The 21,029-nt window shown below is 38.6% G+C and overlaps 1 protein-coding gene across 4 annotated transcripts in view; it reads left to right on the top strand.

Annotated features, from left to right (window-relative positions):
• gpc6a (glypican 6a) overlaps positions 1-16,348 on the top strand; it is a 214,317-nt gene extending 197,969 nt beyond the window's left edge. For all 4 annotated transcript variants that reach the window (XM_056373012.1, XM_056372995.1, XM_056373004.1 and 1 more), the window contains 3 exons: positions 6,525-6,655; positions 8,402-8,577; positions 10,615-16,348. In XM_056373012.1, coding sequence (XP_056228987.1) covers positions 6,525-6,655; positions 8,402-8,577; positions 10,615-10,838 — 531 coding nt within the window. In that variant the 3' untranslated portion in view covers positions 10,839-16,348. The remainder of the gene's footprint in view (positions 1-6,524; positions 6,656-8,401; positions 8,578-10,614) is intronic.
• Positions 16,349-21,029: the final 4,681 nt, after the last annotated feature.

The following is a 21,029-nucleotide window of genomic DNA, read 5'->3' as shown; positions in this document are numbered from 1 at the left end:
CTGCCCTGGGCGCTCGTGTAAAGGCTCATGGTTAGCCTTAAGTCTTCAAAATTCACCCTTAGCACCCTTAGTGTGTGTGTGTGTGTGTGTGTGTGTGTGTGTGTGTGTGTGTGTGTGTGTGTATATGTGTGTGTGTGTGTGTGTGTGTGTATTTATATGTCTATGTTTGCATTTATTTATGAACAAGTGTTTGTTTACTGCTGTAGCTTGTGCTCATACTGAACTCTTGACACTGTTTATGTAGACTGTATATATGTTATACACATGGACTTTAATGGGTATCAATTAACAAAAATTAATCATAAATGGATTTATTTATTTATTTGCTTATGTATGAGCTGTCCTTCCTTCCGGCTTCCGGTTCATGTGTTTCCTGTTTGCAGACCTTCGATTGTCAAAATGGACCATATCATTATCACAATATCAATATCACATTACCGTGTTTAAATTTTAAAGTGTAAGTGAAATAACCACCAACGTTCTGATCTGATCCATATTTTTTGTCAGTGCCAGGGTGCTGTGGGCCATCATGAGCTACACCAGCGTGTGTTAAACCTAACCGGCTTTGGTGACAGGATTACCACATCAAATGCGAGGGTAGTCTCCTGCAGTGGCGTCCTGTTGGTACAGGCCCTTTCATGTCCTGTTAAGACCCGAGGCTTCACTGTATGCACTCCCTCAAATCCCCAGTGTAACTAGGACATGATGAGGGTTGTGTATGTGTGTGTACATGTGCGTTCACTTGGTGACTTATAAATGAGTGTTCTTTTTTTGGCCATTACTGGTGTCCACATGCACTTTAAAATGAGTAACAAGAGCTTTGAATTTAACTGGAGGGTCAAGGAAAAATAAACACTGTGTTTTTCAGAATAGTTATTTTTAGTTATTTTTTTGCCAGAAATGCCAAGCTCCCAACATTAAATTTACTAATATGAACTCAATGTCAGGCTGAATGAAGGAAGTGTGAAATGGTTTTAGAATAGTGCTTAAACTATGAACTGGAACTATATTTGAGGTGTCTAGATACTAAAACAGATGCATGCTGGTTAATCAAAGTGTTTTCAGTGGCCATAGCTTTGCAGCTACAGAAGATATATCCAATGGAGCTAAAGATGGCTGGGACCAACATACTATATGGCTTTAATCCATCAAAGGCCGAATAACCCCAACTTATTTGTAGTCAAGTGTGTTTGTTTGTTTCGCCCAATATCACATCCACAATCTGCTTTCCAGGCTCACAGCAGCAACAGTTCCTGACCCAGCATTAACCCTCTATTAAAGCAAGAAAAGAATTCTGCAATTACCTGAGGACATGAAGGGAAAAAAACCTCTGGAGGAGAAATTTAAAGGAATATCTCAGTAAGAGCTGTAGGTCGGAAAGTAGCAACCACAAAACATGAACAGAAAGTTGTAACAATTAGTAAAAATGTAACATACAGCAATGGGATTATAATTCTACAACAGGATTATAGCAGATCCATTACTAATGTAGCAAATCCAGTATAAGAAGTCCAATAAAATATGTCAAAGAAATGGGTATGGAGAGATGAATACAACAAAATATGTAAATCCAATTAAACAATTTCAGAATAAGTTTGTCGCATGATTCAGAGTCCGGGAAGCCAGGGAGGTGGGATATGGTTTAGGGGAATGGGTGAGTGGTCCTGTGAAGTGTTTTAAATAGATAACCCCAAGGTTTACCACTCTAATATCTACCTCTCTCTAAATTGATTTTTAAATCTCATTGAGAGATAATTTTCAGAACAGCAGCTGGCACATGCAGATGTGTGCAGTATGAGGTGTTTACTCCATTCAGCTATAACTTTATTGAATGAACCACAGGCTCCTGTGGCATGTTGCCAAAGCCAAGATAAAGAAATGCTGCTGCTCACTGGGTTATTATCCTCAGGCTTGGTAGAGCTAACTTGATAGCTCCTGCTCTCTCTCACCTGACTCTCCACCAGCCTCAAACAGCAACGCAGTCAGTCTCTCGACTGACTGCCAGCAACAAAGCACACTGTCTCCAAGATACACAGTGCACCCGTGACTGACAGCTAACTTTTCTACCACTGCAATACATCAGAGTTCAGTGTAATGTTAGCAGCTCTGTTTGTTTAACATTCCAACAACTCAGCCCAAACTCATGAGCTAGTGGCAGAGATAGTGGAGTGGCAAGCTTTAGCAGAAGTTAGTCCTCATCTTGAAACTCCTCTTATAAAAAGTATGGTTTAAAATACAAACAATATATTTAAAATCAAACCTCTGTGTTGCTTAAAGTATTGTCGTCTGTCTATATTTTTGTACTGGAAGACTATGGCTGACTTTCTTACAGTACCACAAAAATGCTGCTCTTTATTTTTCACTTGGATGATTGACTGGAGAGGATTCCCTCTCTGCCTGGTACATGCAGCTTTAGCCTTGATCTTTTAGCTCTGTCACGTATGTAGCCATCATCATCGTGCATGTTTATTTAGGACTCCTGCTTTTCAAACAAAATGGCTGGAAACATTAACAGGTGAGCTGGAGAGGGAGCATTCAGCCAACTCATGGTGATAATGTAGATAAGCGAGCTAGCTAACTGCAACAAATGCTAAAATCTTCTAGCAACATTCATAATTTTAGAAAATAAAATATATGGTTATCACTTAGAAATGAGAGGTGGGTTTTGTTTCCTTCTGTGCGAAATCAAAAATCCACTGTTTTAATGGTAAATCTGTCACTGTTATCATTGGAAACTATGTGACGTGCTAGAATGGAAAGCTTAACAGGCATCACAACATTAACTGTAAGAGGGGTTTAGCAAAATGTCATTATTAAAAGTAAAAAAAGTAAAAAATACTGTAACAGTAGCCTGCAGTCTGTATTCTCAATACATTTGAGTGAGTCTTGGCTGTGGATATTGTATTCCTATATACAACGGGTTGAAATGCAACCCTGGGGAACACAGTTATCTCTGAGAAAAACTGACTTATAATCCTTAGCATAAATACATTTTGCTGATTTGCTAAGAGACTGCATATGTAAAACTATGTGCAGAACAGTTACCACTGGTGAAAAATGTATTAAACCTGATCTGCCAGGGTGCGTAGATTACTACATTTATAATCCCTCTACTGTTTGAAATATGCAGTACATCTAGCAAAACGTACAAATTATTAAAGGAGAATGTGTAAATAGATTATTAATGTGACAGATTAAGTCACTGCCGGAAAGGTAACTGACTATATTATACTATGAAGTACAGAGGAATAGCAGCCGTTTAACACACATCTATTCAAAGATGTTAAGTCGACTGTGACAATTTTTTGCAGCAAACTCTGATGTAAAATTCTGCTGTAATCTGAGTTCTTTTCTAGAGTTCATAGTGTCATTGACAGAGTTAGTGTTTTTTGAGTGTGTCACTAATTTTAAGTGTCAAACATTAACTCAAGATCCATTTGCTAGCTTAGTCTTGGAAGTTTTAACTTTATCACACAGATTTCAGCAGGTGGAGTATGCTTAGTGGTCATGGTTCTGTTGACATGTGAGCTTAATAGCACTGATTCAGACTTGTCTTTCATGTTAGCTTAAAAGTGAAGCATCAAATTTCATTATTGTCTTTGGAAATAACAGTTTAACAGAACAGTCCAGATTAAAGGTCTTTTAAGTATTATAGTTTTTGCTGAAGTTTTTATCTGTAACGCCATCGGGAATACCAGGACAAGTCCCAGTGGACCGGCGCATGGGTGGGCCAGTGGACTGTCAAAAAATCCATAATGTTTTTACCAGCCCTGTCAGTCTCTTTACCGACCCTCTGTGTGTGCCTGTCAATTGGGGTGCCACATGAGAGCGTACTGGATGCATGTTCCAGGATAGGGCTGACTGACCAATCGCAACCAAGTCTCAGCTCACTGATACCAGCTCCCCTGAAAAAACTCAGCTTCAACTGTATGGTTCAAAGACTTCAGCCAGGGCAGGTAACTTCCTAACGGAGCAGTCATTATAAATATCATAGGGCTCTTCTCTGAAGTTGAAGTAAAATATGTACATATTTATATACTTTGGCAACTCAGCTGAAATATTACTGGGATTAAGAATAGAGGCTTTGGGCTTTGCATTCAATCAGATGTTGTTTTTGAAATATATGGGTATAAATTGTAAAAGGCAGATATTTTGCAGTCTATGCTTTTCAGAGCCTTGAAGAATTCAGCGACTGAAATTGGTTCAAGTCCAAAACAATTTACCAAAAAAATGTGATGCTGTTGAAAGCAATAGAATTTCACAGAGAAGGTCGTGACTCATAAACAATGTTCTTTCTTGCCAAAATATATTTTAACACACACACACACACACACACACACATATGCACGTGTGCGCTCTCACAATGAATACGTCACCTGTGTAATACAGGGCTCAGTTTGTGGCTTCATTCCGTTTTATGGATGCAGGCTATAATACCTATGGATGTGTTTGTTTTGAGCTTTTGTTCTTATTCTCACTCACTGTAAACATCATGTAGCCGAGCACATGCATATTTGGAACATTTCGTCCAGTTTTTGGAATTTTGTAATCTATCAATGACAAAAATGCATTCAAGTTTTTTCTGTAGTTTTATAGGAGGTAAGTAACACACAAATTGGTTTGGCAGTTAAATGTGACTAAGATCCAGTGGCAAACCCTCCAACTTAGATCAGGGTACTTCCAGCAAACACAATTGTCCATGTTCAGAAGGGGAAGCCGGTGAGGGATCATGTACTCGTCCATGTCCGTATACATATTCATGCATTATCCTAAAAAAATTTTTTTTTTTTCAAAGGAATTGTTCCACATTTTAGGAAATACGCTCATTTGCTTCCTTGCTGAGAGGTAGATATCAGAATTGGTGCCACACAGTGAGCATGAAGCTACAACCAGTTAGCTTAGCCTAACATACAGAAACAATAGAAAACAGTTAGCCTAGCTTTCTTCTAAGATAAAAAGAGAAAAGAAATTAGCAATGTTAAAGTGCACTAATTAACATATATCTTGTTTGTGAACTCAACAAAAACTAATGTAGTAATGTCTACTCAGTAGTCATGGGTCGAAATGTCAACATGGGCGTCATGGCTGGTGTGATCTCATGCTCTCAAGTTAATCATATATTGCATTTGCAATTGTTACTGACTTTGTCTCAACACATAGAGACTATCTTGTCTTGTCTGACAACGACCATCACACCAGCTGTGATGCCTGTCATCATATTGACATTTCAATCCATGAGTACTCAACAATCATTACTACATCATCGCAAGACTCCCCAGTACTCATGTACTCATCTTTGAACTCGGCCTTCATTTTGATCTCAACTACTCACCTGTTAAGTTTCCTGACTGTATCTTGTACGGCTGTCACGCTGTTGTAGTGATAAAAATTTGTCCATAGACATGTCAACACCTGCCAAAGTAGTCAAAAGCGTCCCCCACTGCAGTAGGTGTCTCCAGCAGTACATTTTGCCATGATGACACACACACACACACACACACATACTTGAGCTTCTGTCTTTGTGACGACACTTGTTGACATTTGTTAGCCGCTTACCCTAACCTAAACCTAATTCTAACTGTCACCTTAAAACCAGGTCTTCACCCTCAAACAGCCTTTTAAAGTTGTGAAAACTGGCCAAAATGTCCTCACTTTGCTAAAATGTCAAAAATGCATTCAAGTTTATTCTGTAGTTTTACAGGGGGTAAGTAAGAAACAAATTGGTTTGGCAGTTAAACTCTAAAACTGGTCCTCACAAAGACAGAAGTTCTCACACACAGACTCAAAAGGCAAGCCACACTTTCGCGGCTGGTAAAAACTAGTTTTTCATGTTTATAATTAGAGAGAGAGGGAGACCAAGAGAGGGAGGGAGGTAGACGGTCTTGTTCAAACCTCCGCTCCTCATGTTTTTTTCGCCTGTTTGCTGGTCACCCGGTCAAACTTCTTGCTGAGTCCAGATGGAGTCAGTCGGGGGTGACGGCTCATGCCAAATATCAAATTCAAAACCCCAAGTCTGTCTTGTATGAATCAGAGATGAACACAATATGGGTGGAAGTGGAGAAGAAGTAAAATGGAAAGGAAAAGAACTCCAGGCAGTCCACCAGTAGCCTACTTCTCTCCTGCTGGACCACAAGAACAGAAGGGGAGGTGCAGTGTGTGTCTTAGTCCTTATTCGAGATGGAACTATGTGAATCTGTTGTATTCATGTTTGTTTTTAGGTTTCTACAGCTTCTTTCACTGACATTTTTCCTGTTTTAATCTATATATATATATATATATATACATATATATATATATATATTTCTTAACTGAAACGAAAACTGTCTCAGGTATTTTTTAATTGATTGTATATTCCCAATTAAGTTTTTTGGAATCAATGTAATATACATTCTGAGAACTACATAGGTTGTGTGTATCTCAGTGTTACAAAGAGCAACAACTTGGCAGTTGATTCACTTCTCAGCCATTAAAATGCAAAATGACCAACCTAATACATGTCTGTCTTCTGTTTTGTCCCACGGCAGGTGATTGACATCAAAGAGAAGCTGAAGGAGTCCAGGAGGTTCTGGTCCAACCTGCCAGACGACATCTGTGCCAAGGGCAAGCTCACAGAGTCTGACGACGAGCAGTGCTGGAACAGCCACGCGAAGGGCAGGTGAGGACTTCTGCAACTCTTTCTTACCACAGCAAAGTCTCCCCGTTCCACAGTTATCACATTTTGCCTGCCAGGGATTAAAATAACCACACTGTGTTCCCAGATTAACACTCTCTCTGTAAGTACAATGGTTAGTGCTTATATGGAGAACTTCTATATAAGCTCTGAGGCTCTAATACCCAGGGGGCTGTGGAGTTTCCAACACCTCTTATCACCACCGCAGTGTGTAGAGTATTGCTGAGCCGTACAGTAGATTGGACAGTAAATTGTTTTCCCTGACAGTGAACCAGAGACATTGGCAAAGAAAATATATCACCCCATCACTGTGGCCCTCTCCAAGTAGCAAAATCACCAGATGGTGCAATAAAAGACATGTTAATTCACTTGTTTGTGCCAGTACCTTTTTTAAGCATCATTCTAAATCTGGTAGGTAAATTGATTTCCCAGAGATAATAAAGCGTCAGTAACAATCAGACCATGGGAGGACTGTGTTAAATCACTGGATTCTCCTCTTACTTAAACACAAACTACCCACACTACATATTTTGTAAAACTAATTAGATTAAATACAATCTTAATGGTTAAATGGTGACTTGGGACACATGTACACATGTATAAACAGAAACAAGACTGCAATCACTGCAGCAATTAATTATTCCCAACATGAAATAGACTATTTAGCCTTTACACACTTATGTTTTGTCAGATTTTAGCAGCCATGATGAGGAAGAGTAGCCATTATAATTCTGTCTGATTTCAGTTGGTTTACTTTTGGGTTCTCACCTTGTCACACAAGATAATGAGATATTCAAACATGTTCCAAAAGAGATTATTAATGTGCGGTCCTGCGGAGAAAGCAGCGAAGCAACTTCCTGGTCAAACACACTTGAAAGAGATGGACACAATGGCTGCACAAGAGGCTGACACAGCAACCACACTGGCAAATAACAACAACTCTATCAGCTCTGCAACGTGTGTAATTTGATTAGATTGCTTTGGTTTGGCAGAGAGCTCTCAACACACGGCAATTTAAGAAAACAAATCCAAGTAAACACAACACAAGTAAATGAAGGGGACTTGTTCACCGCTTTGACTATATATATATATATATATATATGATGCGTTTTAAAAGAAACACTGCAAATTTGGTGGGGGGGTTTGCAGTTATTTTTTGTTTTAAATGTGTATTGAAGATGTTTGCAATGTTTGCAGTGTGATAAGCTCAGCGTCCATACAGTTGATTGCCTCTGATTCAGTCTCATTGATGCTCATTAGAGACTGTACTACTTTTATTTCAGGCAGTTATTGGATGGTAAACTACAGAGAAATCTAGCATGGACTTGAAAAATATTCTTTGGTGCGTTATATTTGATTTTCACTTTTTTTTTTATTATCATCATCTCAAGGGACGGGTTCCCATTTGATTTGGCGAATGTAGACGATTGAAGCCTCACATTACCTTCAGCATTTTATCTTTGGCTAAACTTTGCAATACATTTTTGCACGGATTGAGGCCTATGAATTTTGTCCTCTATCTCAACGCGATCTCTTTATGACCGGTATAGAGACGAAAAAAATATATATACAGCCACTCTTTCAATGTTATATATGAAAGCATGTGATTTGTCAACCAAGCGTTTTGTAGTAAATCTAGAGAATATTACAATAACAATAACAATAGTAGTAATAATACTACATGGAAACATTAGATGCTAGATCAAGGTCTTTGGTGTGTGACCTGTGCAGATATTTCCCTGAAGTGGTGAAGGAGGGTCTAACCAACCAAGTGACCAACCCAGAGGTGGATGTGGATATCACCAGGCCTGACACACTGATCCGGCAGCAGATCATGGCTCTACGTGTCATGACCAATAAGCTAAAGAACGCCTACAATGGAAATGACATTTACTTCCAGGACTCCAGTAAGTTCTCCAAACTCTCACGAAATGAGATTAATTAAAGCAAAGAGAGACAGATTTGTCTGTTGATTTCAGTCACCATATGGTAGTTTTGACACACACATGCATATGTTCTCTCTCTCTCTCGCTCACACACATACACACACACACGCAAGAACAAGAACACCCCCACAGAAATATAAACTGTTAATACCGAATAAGATCTCAAGTGTCATCAATATAGCAACTCATCATACAACTCAACAGGATGCATCAGTGTTGCATGGAGGCAAGACTGACATTATTAGGAGAGAATAAATAGCTGCAGGTACGCTGACAAACAGTGATGTACTCCTCTAATGCTGCCGTGACAGAACCCATTCTTTCTGTCTGACTCTGTGGATCCTCTTGGGCTGACAAGATGGGAGAATCTCTCAGCTACAAATAAAATGTGTGGCTGCATGACTATACGGCCCCCAAATTTTGTACCTCAACTCCATTTTAGTTGCTGTCACAATTGTTTTTCTGTTAACGTTGGTTAAACATCACAGACCCACTGCTGAAGCAACTAAAATTGTTGGATAGAGTTGCTGCAGGTTTACCCACTCACACACTCTGTTAGTGGAACATCCTCATTTAAAGATCAGCCTTTTGCGCACACTGCTATTTATAATCAGTTTTTTTTTTTTTTGCCTTTTTTCAATCATGTAAAACCTTTTTTATGCTCTGTATAACTTTAAAGGCCCGGCCACACCAGCACTTGTAACAAGTAGACATTTTGCATTAAAGTCAGTTCATTTCAATAAAGCCGCCCTGAAAAGCAAATTCATTTATGAGGGCTAAGTAAAATAGTTTTTCACAGGAATGGAGAGTCAAAACAGAGGGCGCTATCATTGCTTATTAGCTTTGCTGCACAATCCACTTTTATTCATTTATTTATTTTTATTTATTTTTCCCTACAGAATTATAAATTGCTCCAAAAACAAGGCATGGTTTGCAGACAGGTCAGATGTATAAATACAGCTCTGGAATAAATTATGAGAAATAATTGTCCCAGTAGCGATCCAAGCTAACTGACTATGCTAAGTGACAAAAAAACTAGCTCATAGAGCTATAGTATCTGACCGGTGCTAGCCTTTTCTCAGCTTGCAAGCGAATTAGAAGTTAGCTCACCACTAACAGTAGTAGTAGAGTAGCTGTGCGAGCAGTCACCAATGGAGGTGTTCGTTTCATGTACAAACAAATCTTTAACACCAGCCCCCAACATACACAGCGTCAGAGGGCCAACTTTTCTTTCTAATGCATCCACTGTTAGGCCTCTAGAAATAACTGAATCAGCAGGTAAACACATGCATGCTTGGATGTTATTATTGTAATCAGTAATGAAGTCCTTATAATGCATTTAAGAAAGTCCAGACAATCTGGAAATAAGCTCATCTCAGCATATTTCAGAACTCTTTTCTCAACATAGCGTAATTACATACAGTATTTTTCTCACAGTTTTTAGGTCTTCATTATACCCTGGACAAACGTGGAATGCAATCTTACTCTGGCTCCATTTGCAAAAAAAAATCAAAGAAATTTAGAAACGTGCAATCAATATAAAAATAAGAAGGAAGCCCTTATTCTATTAAACCTGAAAACACAGAACACAAAAGCCACCTCTGTTGCAAATGGTTTGCTGAAGAGCTATCAACCTTACAAATAGTGTTTGGCCTAGTTTTGTACTAAATTGAATGGAACAGGTTGAACCAGCAACAATCTAAGCTTACTACAGCACCAAGCCTAACAGCGTTATGAAGGAGATGTGATCACGTATTTGGAAAGTCAGTGACTGTGAATCTTTGAATTGGGCTGAATGAAACGATTCAAATCGGCAAAGTGAGTTATCAAATTCTACCATTACCTGTATGACTGAAATGCATGAGTGAACTTCTCTGTGCCACTTTCTGGAGAAACGAGGTCTTGATTCTGTATCCTCACTTCCCCATTTCCATAGACCAAACTAATAGCTGCATTACATTTATGTAGATTTTAATTGATGTGATTTTGTTGCTGCAGGTGACGAGGGCAGTACTTCTGGCAGTGGCAGCGGCTGCTCTGACGGCTGCACAACAGAGTTTGTTTTTGTCGGAACAGAGGCTCCTGTAATTGGAGCTGACAGGAGCGATGAACGCGCAGCAGCAGCAGCCGCTGGCAAGTCCCTTTCCCGTGGACCCTCCCTACTGCTGGTGATGGCCGCCCTCACACTCCCACTTTGGGCAATGCAGACTCACTGGAGATAATACACGAGTGTGGCCTGATCCCTGACTTTTATACTGTTACATACAGTATGTTTAACAGCAAGTTCTACTGCTGTTCCCTCACTGGACATGTAGAACCTCCTGGAAACCTGTCAAGAATGGCTTACTGTATGGTAGGACTGGAAGTGAGTGCAGTGCTTCATCCTGCTCGTCCCCCAAAGAATGTGCGGTGCCATCACTGAACCAGCTTTCACATCTCTGAAAAAAAAAAAGAAAATGTGGTGTTTCTTCAAAAATGCTCCTCTTTTAGAAAGTCTCACCATCTCAAGATGGCTCTGTCAATGATTTTCCAGATGAAGGAGAATCTATTTTTCTTTTTCTTTGTATGATGAAGTTGTGAAATCGAGACACCCAGTTTATCCTATTAGTCTTCTCCCCCTCAGACAAAAGGAGAAAGTCTTACTGTGTGCATGCATGGAAATTATGTTAATTGACAAAAAAAAAAAAAAACATTTTTTGGGATTTTCTTTTTTTTAATGCAGGCTACACGGTTTTGGATTGGTTGGTACAGCATTGTCCAGTGCTAGCAGTTCACCTGGTTTCCCGTTTGGTCATATCAGTGCAGCTTAAGGAAGCAGCAGTTCTTACAGCCACTTTATAGTTGCACATTTGATTATCTCTAAGAAAGTGCCAGTGTTCTGCACTAAGAGATCTACTTTGCACAGATTATTTTTGTTGGCTTCATAAGTTTATAAAGCTTCAGGAAACATCCACCCCATAGAGAGAGAAGATCTATATTTTCAGATCATTTAACTGATTGTATTGTACTTAAAAACAGTTGGCATATGTATTCCACAGGAAGGTACTGTAATGTAATCTTAATGGGTTAGTAAATGGCTACATTTTTATAAATGTATTATTTGTTTTTACAAGTTATTTGATCACGGTAAAATGACAAAAGAAAGTTTTAGTAACAACAGAAAGCCATTATGCTACAATTGCCTGCTAACAATGTTCAGTTACCTGATTTACACTCTTCTGTTTGTGCATTTAACATGCATCTAAACATTTCCTTCTTATTTCTCAGAGGACTATATTAGAAATATTAGGTATATGTTAATGATATTTTCATTTATTTTCTTGGCTGTCATACTTTAATTATAAATGATTATGATTTATTTCCTATATTTTTCACGACGTTTATATTACATATATGGGAGGTATGGAGAAATCGTAACCCTCGTCCTGTGAGCTCACATGTAGCCCTCTGACAGGCTCTGCAGATTTACCCACTCACATCTAATGAAGCCTCACACTGAAATGCGCATGGTCTTGTTTGGCCAATGAGAACTAGGGATGTCACGATACCAGAATTTTGGTTGTTGGTACCAATACCATTAAAATTTCACAATCCTCAATACCAAATTCGACAACAGAGGCTGCTGTGCACACAGTGTGCTAACGTGTGCACATACACAAGCAGCAAGCAGTAGTTCGAATCAAGTTGACAAACATGGTGTAAAAATATCAATTCCAAAAGTCAGTGTTATATTTATCAGACTGAACGGTGATAATGTTAGCTTGCTAATGTTGTGAGCGCCCAGCTCCCATTATGAGCTGTCGTCTATGTTAGCCTAAACAAAGTAACGTTAGCCTGTGAATGTTGTGTGTGGAGCTTTGCTTTGCTACAACAGATGCCAGCTGTCACAGATTACAAACTATAATGGTAACATTTCAGGACATGAGCATTTTGATGACATGTTGTTTATATAAATTTAACCACTGAAACTCTCTCACCCTGAATTCTGTGTACAGATGTGTATTTCTGTCTTTGGGCTCCTTAGATAAGGTTGAGGTGTTTCCTCCTTTGATTTGAAATGCTCTATGACACTGTTTGCATTCTGGCTTTTGGTGCTCTATAAACTGTCTCTGCTGATCCTCATCAAATGCAAAATATTTCCTTAGACCAGTCTTGGTGTGTTTTTGTTTTTTTTCCACAAGTTGCAGTGGACCTGTTGCTGCAACCGCACTTGCTGCTCATCATTCCAGGTGTTATTGTTTACTGTGCCTGCCTCCTTCTTCTCTTTGAGTTTGATGTCAGACTAGAGCGCTCGTCGGGTTATTTTACTGCCCCCATCAGTCCTGGAAGAATTGCATGTCAATACTTTAGAAAAACAAGTACCATGACATTTTCAGAATTTTGGCATCGACTTGGTACCAAAGTATTGGTTCTCATGACATCCCTAATAACAAAAGACCTACCACCCCTACTGGCTACAGGTTGTACTCTTAGAAAGTCAGCAGCTGGAAAACAAGCAGGGTGCCGAGGTTAGAGGGCTGTGACTGTGCTTTTAGAACTAGTGTTACTATACATAACCTCCATTTTATCTCCTGCAGGCTTTGACCTCTGACAGGCTCTAGAGGCTTACGGAGCAAAGCCAATAGCTTGCACTCTACCAACACAACACAATGGCAGTGACCTCTGGTAACGCAGAAAAAACAGGACCAGAAATGTTGCAGGCATACTGCTAAAACAAACCAAGGGCAAAATGTTCACTGTTACATGAAAGAAGGCCTTTGAGGCAGCCAATCTCATGCTGGACTCAGCTCATAAGCACCTGAAATGCACCTGAAATACTTTCACATAGCCAATAATTCTCTTGTCTCTACAGAGACCCTACCCACAGCCCATTGCTATAACAAATTGCCATCTGATGTGAGCATCTTAAAAAGACCGTGCATTTAACAAGTTTCCTGTCTCTGTCGCCAGCATGAGGGAAGATTGAAAAAAAGCTTCAAGCTGCACCTTCCCTCTAAGACCTGAAAAATATCTGATGTTCATAGGCACAAATGAGAGGCACGGGCAAACAGCGGCGCTTCTGTGTTCTCAAATGAGCGAACAACTAGAGTTGACTGATCTCTGCATTGATAAGGTTTGAGGCAGCATCAGAGTTGCCTCACAGACAGCACCATAAGGGGAATCTCTCCTCAGTGGGCTCGTATGGCTCACAAGAGAGACCCCAAGCACCACAGGAATCCCACTGCAGTACAATTGACCTCTGTCACCTCAGTGTCTGCAGAAACCGCCTAAGGAGTAGGTGACTGAACAGCAGCCTCCCACCAAAACCAGCGTGGTAAAATTAAATCACTGATGCATAATCCTTAATTGTGGAGTGCGACAGGAATGAACAAAAACTGCAGCCTGAGGAGAGACACTGAACACTGAACTGATCAACGAAAAGTCGCCCCAACATCAAACTGTCCAGTTCAGTAAAACAGTGCAGATTGTTCATTTCCATTCACTTGTTTTTATGCACATGTTCAATTTGCCCAAGCAAAACCTGAGTGGAAATGTTGGAAAACCACAAAAAAGCTTTTACTCTTGGGTGAGGTGAAAAGTTGGTGTATAGATGAAAACAAAGTGATGGAAACAAACTAATCTCAAAAACATACATAAAGCATGTGACATTTGATGGTCTTGATCTTTCTTATTGTCTCCTCTTCTGTGATAGTTGAATGTCACAGGATTGGAGATTTAACGCCGTCAACTGTCTTTCTCAATGCACCAAACTTCTAATATTTACATGATATTAGCTAATGGGAACATGCATTAATTTGCTGCATTCTCTAGGAGAGAATGCAATGAGCATTTTTAAGATGTGGGTTGGTGAGTGCATTCTGATTGGTATTTTAGCACTTAAAGGGGTGAGTGTGCAAGCCTGTCGAGCCTTTCTAGATATAAGCCTGTATGAGATAGAACCAGGGCGTGCAGTGGAAACTAAACACACGTAACCAGAGTTTACCCACCTCTCAAAATCTAAAATAGTGTTTACTCAGCTGTTTATGCAGACGTTACATGGGTTACACTCTATGGCAATTTTCTCTTGGATATTTTGGATTGCTCGTGTGATCTGCAGGATCACGGTGTCTTTACAAAAGCCCACCACCCAACTGTGTTAAGGAGCGGTGAAATAAACAGTGAGTCAGACGAGATGAGACAGATGGGAGGTAGTTAAACAGGATGGATATATAGCAGTAACTATTTATAATGTGCTGAATATTGAGTGAATTATTATTACAGTAACTAGCTGTCAGAGTTGATGTGCAGCAGCAGGTTTCCTGAGCTGTTAGGGTTTTACCCACCGAGGTGTAGTCCTGGATTGCAGATAACTGCAGTAAAGGACATTTCATGTAAAAATCATGGTCTGTCACATGGGGCCATTTGAGCTCATGAAGCTCAGACTCATAATTCAGTTTTAGCTTGAGACGTTGATATCGCTGACTTGATACAGAATCTTCTGACTTTTAGAAGTAAACACAAATAGGTGTTTTGTCTGCACTTTTATTTTTGCTGTGCAGTGCAGTGTCATATTGTTTCCCAAAACTAGACCCAATTGTGCAGTAACAGAGTTGCATTCAGATGATCTTTGTGCTTTGGTGATTCTATAATTGGTAAATGAAAAAAATATACAGTATACAACAGGAAGGGTCGATTAGAAGTGCAAGTAAGTGGGTTATATATTTACAAGTCTAACAGCCATATAAATTCAGTTTTGAAGTAAGAAAACATTGTGGAGGCAGTTATTTCTGAGTCAGGGTCAGAGCTGAGGCAGAACAGTCAGTACAGTGTGTGTTCCATAGTAAGGCAGGACGTTAGCTGTGTGGCTTCAGATACTGGCATTGTTCAAGCTTTGGCACTGCTGCCTCCTCAGTGAAGCTTAATGGCTACATTTGTGAAAGTGTAAAAACTGTGTAAGCATCTGCAGCCATACAAAGTTTGGATGCTCACGAAAGAGAATCCACCACATCTGTCATGGCAACAAGAAGACTTTTGGATGAGTGAGGGTGAGGCAGATGTGTACTGGTGTTCCTGAAATACAGTAAAGTAAGTGAATTAAGAAAAGACAGTTTCAGAAGAAGATCCAATTTTCCCAAAGAGCTCGTATCGTTACAAACAACAGTCTTCTCTCATTACGACAAGAGGTATGTTTGCCATTTTCCACTGCCTTGTGTATTCCTCTCTCCCTCCTAACAAGCTATGTTACCCTGGTCAGACATGCAGTTCAATGTCTGAGATGCTTCAGTGCTTAACTTAATTTGTTTGTGAGCCTTTTTTCTTTTCTTTTTTTTTTTTTTTGTCTCATACATTCTCCAGCATTTGAAAAACTGAAAAAAAAAGGAGTAAAATTGTGGTTGGCTGAGGTTTTTTTTACAGAATGTTTAGAACAAAATGTGTTATGCAAGGTCTTCTCCATTTTGATGTTAATCATTTGCTGCACTTTTGCTAAAACATATGCTGTGAGTGTGGTACTGTTGTGATTTGCAAAATCAGATAAGTAAGGAGCACATAAAGGTTTCTGGAGCTGTCAGTGCACGCTGTTTAAAGTGTTTGGGGGGAACTGAAGTTGATAGTTATACAAGCAGACATGCCTTACCATTTTTTAAAATACTAAAATGGATTGCTTATTTGGCTTTTGTTACACATTCTTGTATACAGAAAATAATACAAAGGTGATAATAAACATTTTAATAAAAACAACTTGTTTACTGTAGTTTATCGTGTCTCCATTTTGTCATTTCAATGTAAATATGTTGTTTTGGGGCACTGGCTGAAATGACTGGGAGGTAGTCTCAAGAAATCAAATATGCTTTTAGAGAGAAACTTTGAGAAATTGATGGAATTTGGTATCCACTCCTCTCTCACCTCAAAAGAAGCCATGCTCTGTCTTCATAACATCAGTAGTTCTAATGCATCCAAGCTTTATATTTAGTGAGTGGTGCTCAGCATGGCTGAAGAGTGTTTTCTGGCTGGAACGCAACAGTGGGGCCAGCCCTATAATCACAAATGTCGCTGACTGGCTGACTGACTGACTGACTGACTGACTGATTATATTTCCACCACTGGTCAGTGGAGCACCGAGCTGCAATTTAGTAAACCACTCTGGTTTCCCGGCTGCTCGGGAAATTGCAGGGAAGCAGAGGAGTACTTCCAATACACTTAGCCTCGCCTCCATTACTGCAAATAAACTACTTTCATTACATGAATCATTATTACTAAAGGAGACATAGGAATAACTAAACACAAAACTCACAACACTGAGCAGGAGAGACGGAGGGAGAGAGAGAAGTCATCAGTAATGAGGCTTCGTAATAACTGCTATGACCAACTACATATCAAACAGGAAGTTACACAAAGACCTGCCTCTTATAAATGTCTGTTTCTTTCTGGAGTTGGAAGTAAATAAAGCCTAAATTAATATGTATCCCAGACAGAGGCTGTGAGCTGTGTGAGAGATGAATTAAGAAAGATAGTCTATATTGCAGCAGGTGCCCTGGTGGCTCACCTGATGGAGTGTGTGCCATTTGGGCTTAGTCTTTGCCCCGGCAGCCTGGGTTCGATTCTGGCCTGTGGCTCTTTGCTTTATGTCATCCTCTCTCTCCCTCTCCGCAATTTTCCTGTATTTTTCTCACTATGACTGAAATAAAGGCAAAAGCCTGAAAAATGTATTTTCCTTAACACATAAAGTAAAGTGCAAGCTTTCCACCTCCTCCTTCACAGCAGACATTTTGACTCGTCATGGTATGAAATGCACAGGGGTTACTAATAACATTAACAATGGCTCTGTTCTATTCAAGTGTTCCAGTGAGACAGGACAGTGAGCCAGCACTAAAGCAGCTAAATGGAATTCAGCCAATATTAATTTTGTCATTTATGTCTGTAATTTTCTTACTGTGACATGGTCATGTTTTCATGGTCATGTAGAGCAGCTTTAAACAAGTGGATCTAATAGGGGTTCTTTCACAATTCATTCACTAGCAAGTCTATCTTCTGATTATCCAATGCTAGAATCTGAAGTAATTACCTTGAAACACAGGTGAAAAAAAAAAAACAGTTTGACATGACAATTTAGAATAGATTTACTGCATTTATTAAGCCTGTTTCTCTGTTGAAATAACTAAGATACATTCTTTTGTTGCCTATTTTGTCTACGTCAGTGGATCCCAACCTTTTTTTTTAACACTATTCAATATAGTGGATATTGCTCCCGTACTTTCACACAATTACTATCAACATAACCAATGATAGTACAACATACTACCACATGTAGTGGCAGAAGCTGGACGTTTCAACCATTTATCCATTACTTTTAGCTTCACCATTTAATCCAATGTTTTAATCCTATTTTAGATATACCACTTATTCAAACTGTTATCAACTTTTAGATAACTATAACCATTTATTAATCTGTTAGCTATAACTATTAAACTATTTATTCAATAGTTTAGTTAATTATTTTAACTCTTATCCTCTTTCTACTGAATGTTAACCATTTATCCGTGACTTTTGCCTGTCTATTTATCCATTTACCAGTAGTTTTAGCTATACTTTTCAAATGTTTCTCAACTATCATACTGAATATTCAGTAGAAAAAGAAAAGATGCCTAATTTTACCTAGTTTACCTTGTAAGTTATGGAGAATGGGTCATTGACACAGTTTATTTTAGTTTTATTTAAGACTTATGAGATTCAACAATGACCAGATTACCATGACTTTATGTTTATTCAAATTTGCTGATGAAGTACTTAAACTGGAAGTTTGTGTGAGATTTCTGTGAAAATATGGACCCAATATACAGATTATATGAGGTAAAACTATGTAAAACACCAAATTTCAAACTTACTTTCTTCATTAAAACAGCAGATCACAGTGGAGGTTCTTTTTTAGATATTAATGCATTTTGGGAAAGCATGATGAGACGCTGAGCTAATACAGTTCCAGGCAAAATTACAGACCACTGCTTATGAAATGAATCCCTTTCATTAAAAAAATTATTACCGCATGAAAACTAATGAACTTTAATAAACCCTCGTTTTAAAAAGCAGCCTCTTTATGTTATTGTGTCTTCTCTTTCTGTCCTTTGTTCTCACCTATTCTACACAGAGCTTTCACAAATTACTTTGAACTTTAAAAATGGGACAAAAGACATCATTGGTGATATATTTTCAGACTTAATGTGGCACTGAGAGTTTAACATTCAAACTGAAAAGTAACACAGTACTATACTGTATGTGTTATCATTGACACAAATAATGTATTCTGTCATACATTAAACTTACGTCACATTTGGATTTCTTTATTTATAGAATTATGTAACATATTCAAATATACTATATGAAAATATGAATGCATATGAATCTTACTGTCAACTAGTATGAACTCTTTTTTTTTTTTTTAATTGCTGCATATATAGCTTAATATGTTTCTAGCATCAATTTGCCCATCATTACATTTTCCTTTTCCTTTCCTGAATGTGTTACAATATTTGCAGGAGATTACAGAACCTGGATTCTACAAATTTAATTAAATCCAAATGTTCTGTGCAATATATTTTACTCCCCCATCAAAAGATGAAGTGAAAGAGAAACAGGCAAGAAACAGGTAGTGTCAAGCTCAGTTGAAATTAATGTGTTAACTGCTACCAGTATGATGACTGATAGATTTATCAGTCATCAAACTTGGGCCGGCATCACATTTTGTCAGGGGAGGTAGCAGAACGTCTGGTAGACAGAAAAGACAGGGGAAAAAAAGCTCACTGCATTGCCTCATTCACTACATCTTAGCAGCTCCCCCAAACATCCATTTATTCATTTTCACATGACAACATCAGTGGGAACAACACGAAACGACTTCACATCTGAACCAGAATTATTCATTATAATCTCTCTTTCTGTCTGTACAATTATTTATGTGCTTCAATTATGGATAAAGCAATGCGAAAGGGCCAGACTCCAGATGAAATACAAAAAGTTTATGGATTTCAAAGACAGGGCTTAGTTTTTACTGTGGGATCCACTTGATAATTTCGAATTGCTTTTGGCTAAACCTCTGTGACTGTAAAATGAATTAATTTTGCTTCACTGTAGTGCTGGAGAAATACTGTACAGTATATGTTATAATGGCAGCTGCACCAACTGATCTGCTGGTATTTTTTTTAATTAATTGAAACCATTTGTTCCACATTTTATATTTGCATTCAGAATATTTGAATAACTTTCACACAACTGGACAGTTTTAGAATTCTATTAATTTTAATGATTACTAGTTTCTCTTGCTGCCTCAACAAATGGCTGCAAAAGCATGCAGGACATAATGTTACCAACAGTCGGCAGAGATGATTATGGTCAGTTGGTAAATACCAAGGAATGTATATAAATATAATAATCTTTATATATAGTGTATTGTAAATACTGCAGCACTTAAAATACAATTAGGAAATTGATACATATATTTAACTGTCTTGCCAATGATTTATGCAGCCGTCCACATCCTTTGCTTCAGTCTAAGGATACAAATTAGCAGTTGAGCAGCTGACATCAAAGAGGCGACGGGTGCTCTTTTAGTAAGTAATGGTGGAACTGTGATGTTTGAGAAGCTGTATGATCATCTGTGTGTTTATGCAGGGGTGTAACTACATTTACGATAGTGGTTGGTTCCAGACCTGGGGGCTGAGATCCCTTGCAAGGTTGCAAGGTGAATCTGGGGGTTCACAAGATCAGTAAAAGGACAGGAAATAATTAGCTTAGAAGTTACTGGCTTCATTTTTTTCAGGGGGGAGGGTCTCTCTGATGTTGATCTCTGATGTCAATCCCAAATAAACGTCCACAAATCCACTTAGAAATCACAGAAGAGCCCCAGAACATGCCTGAGAATCATCGTATTTTACACAGTGTAAATAATTAATTACAATAATTACAGCTATGACACAATTATATTTCTACCATTGAGGAAAAAGGTTATTATCTATTTATTATTATATTTAGAAAATTATGTTACAAGATTTGCAGAAAACATATTCTAACAGTTACATTGATTTAGAAATTGTGATTGAAAGAATTTACACATTTTATTGTTAACAGCTGATGATTATCTTAGCATAAAGACTGGAAGTAGGTCTTGTCGTCACTGTGAGGTGCAGGGCAATAAACAACATGTTAATTAGTGAGCATTTTATGAGCTGGTATACAGATTTACCTAACTAGCCATTTCCAGTATTTATGCTAAACTAAGGTCAGACTAATTGTCTGCTGGCGGTATCATAGGCTACTTAGCCTACAGACATGAAAGTGGTGTCAATCTTCCCGTCCAGCACTTGGCAGGAGCACAAGTGTATTACTCAAAATGACGACCTATTCCTTTAAGGCAGAGTTTGGACTACTTTATTAGGCTGAGA

The sequence above is a fragment of the Seriola aureovittata genome, chromosome 1, assembly GCF_021018895.1.
Source record: "Seriola aureovittata isolate HTS-2021-v1 ecotype China chromosome 1, ASM2101889v1, whole genome shotgun sequence".
Taxonomy (NCBI): domain Eukaryota; kingdom Metazoa; phylum Chordata; class Actinopteri; order Carangiformes; family Carangidae; genus Seriola; species Seriola aureovittata.
Note: the sequence above shows the minus strand (reverse complement) of the source record. Positions and strands in the feature narration are given on the sequence as shown.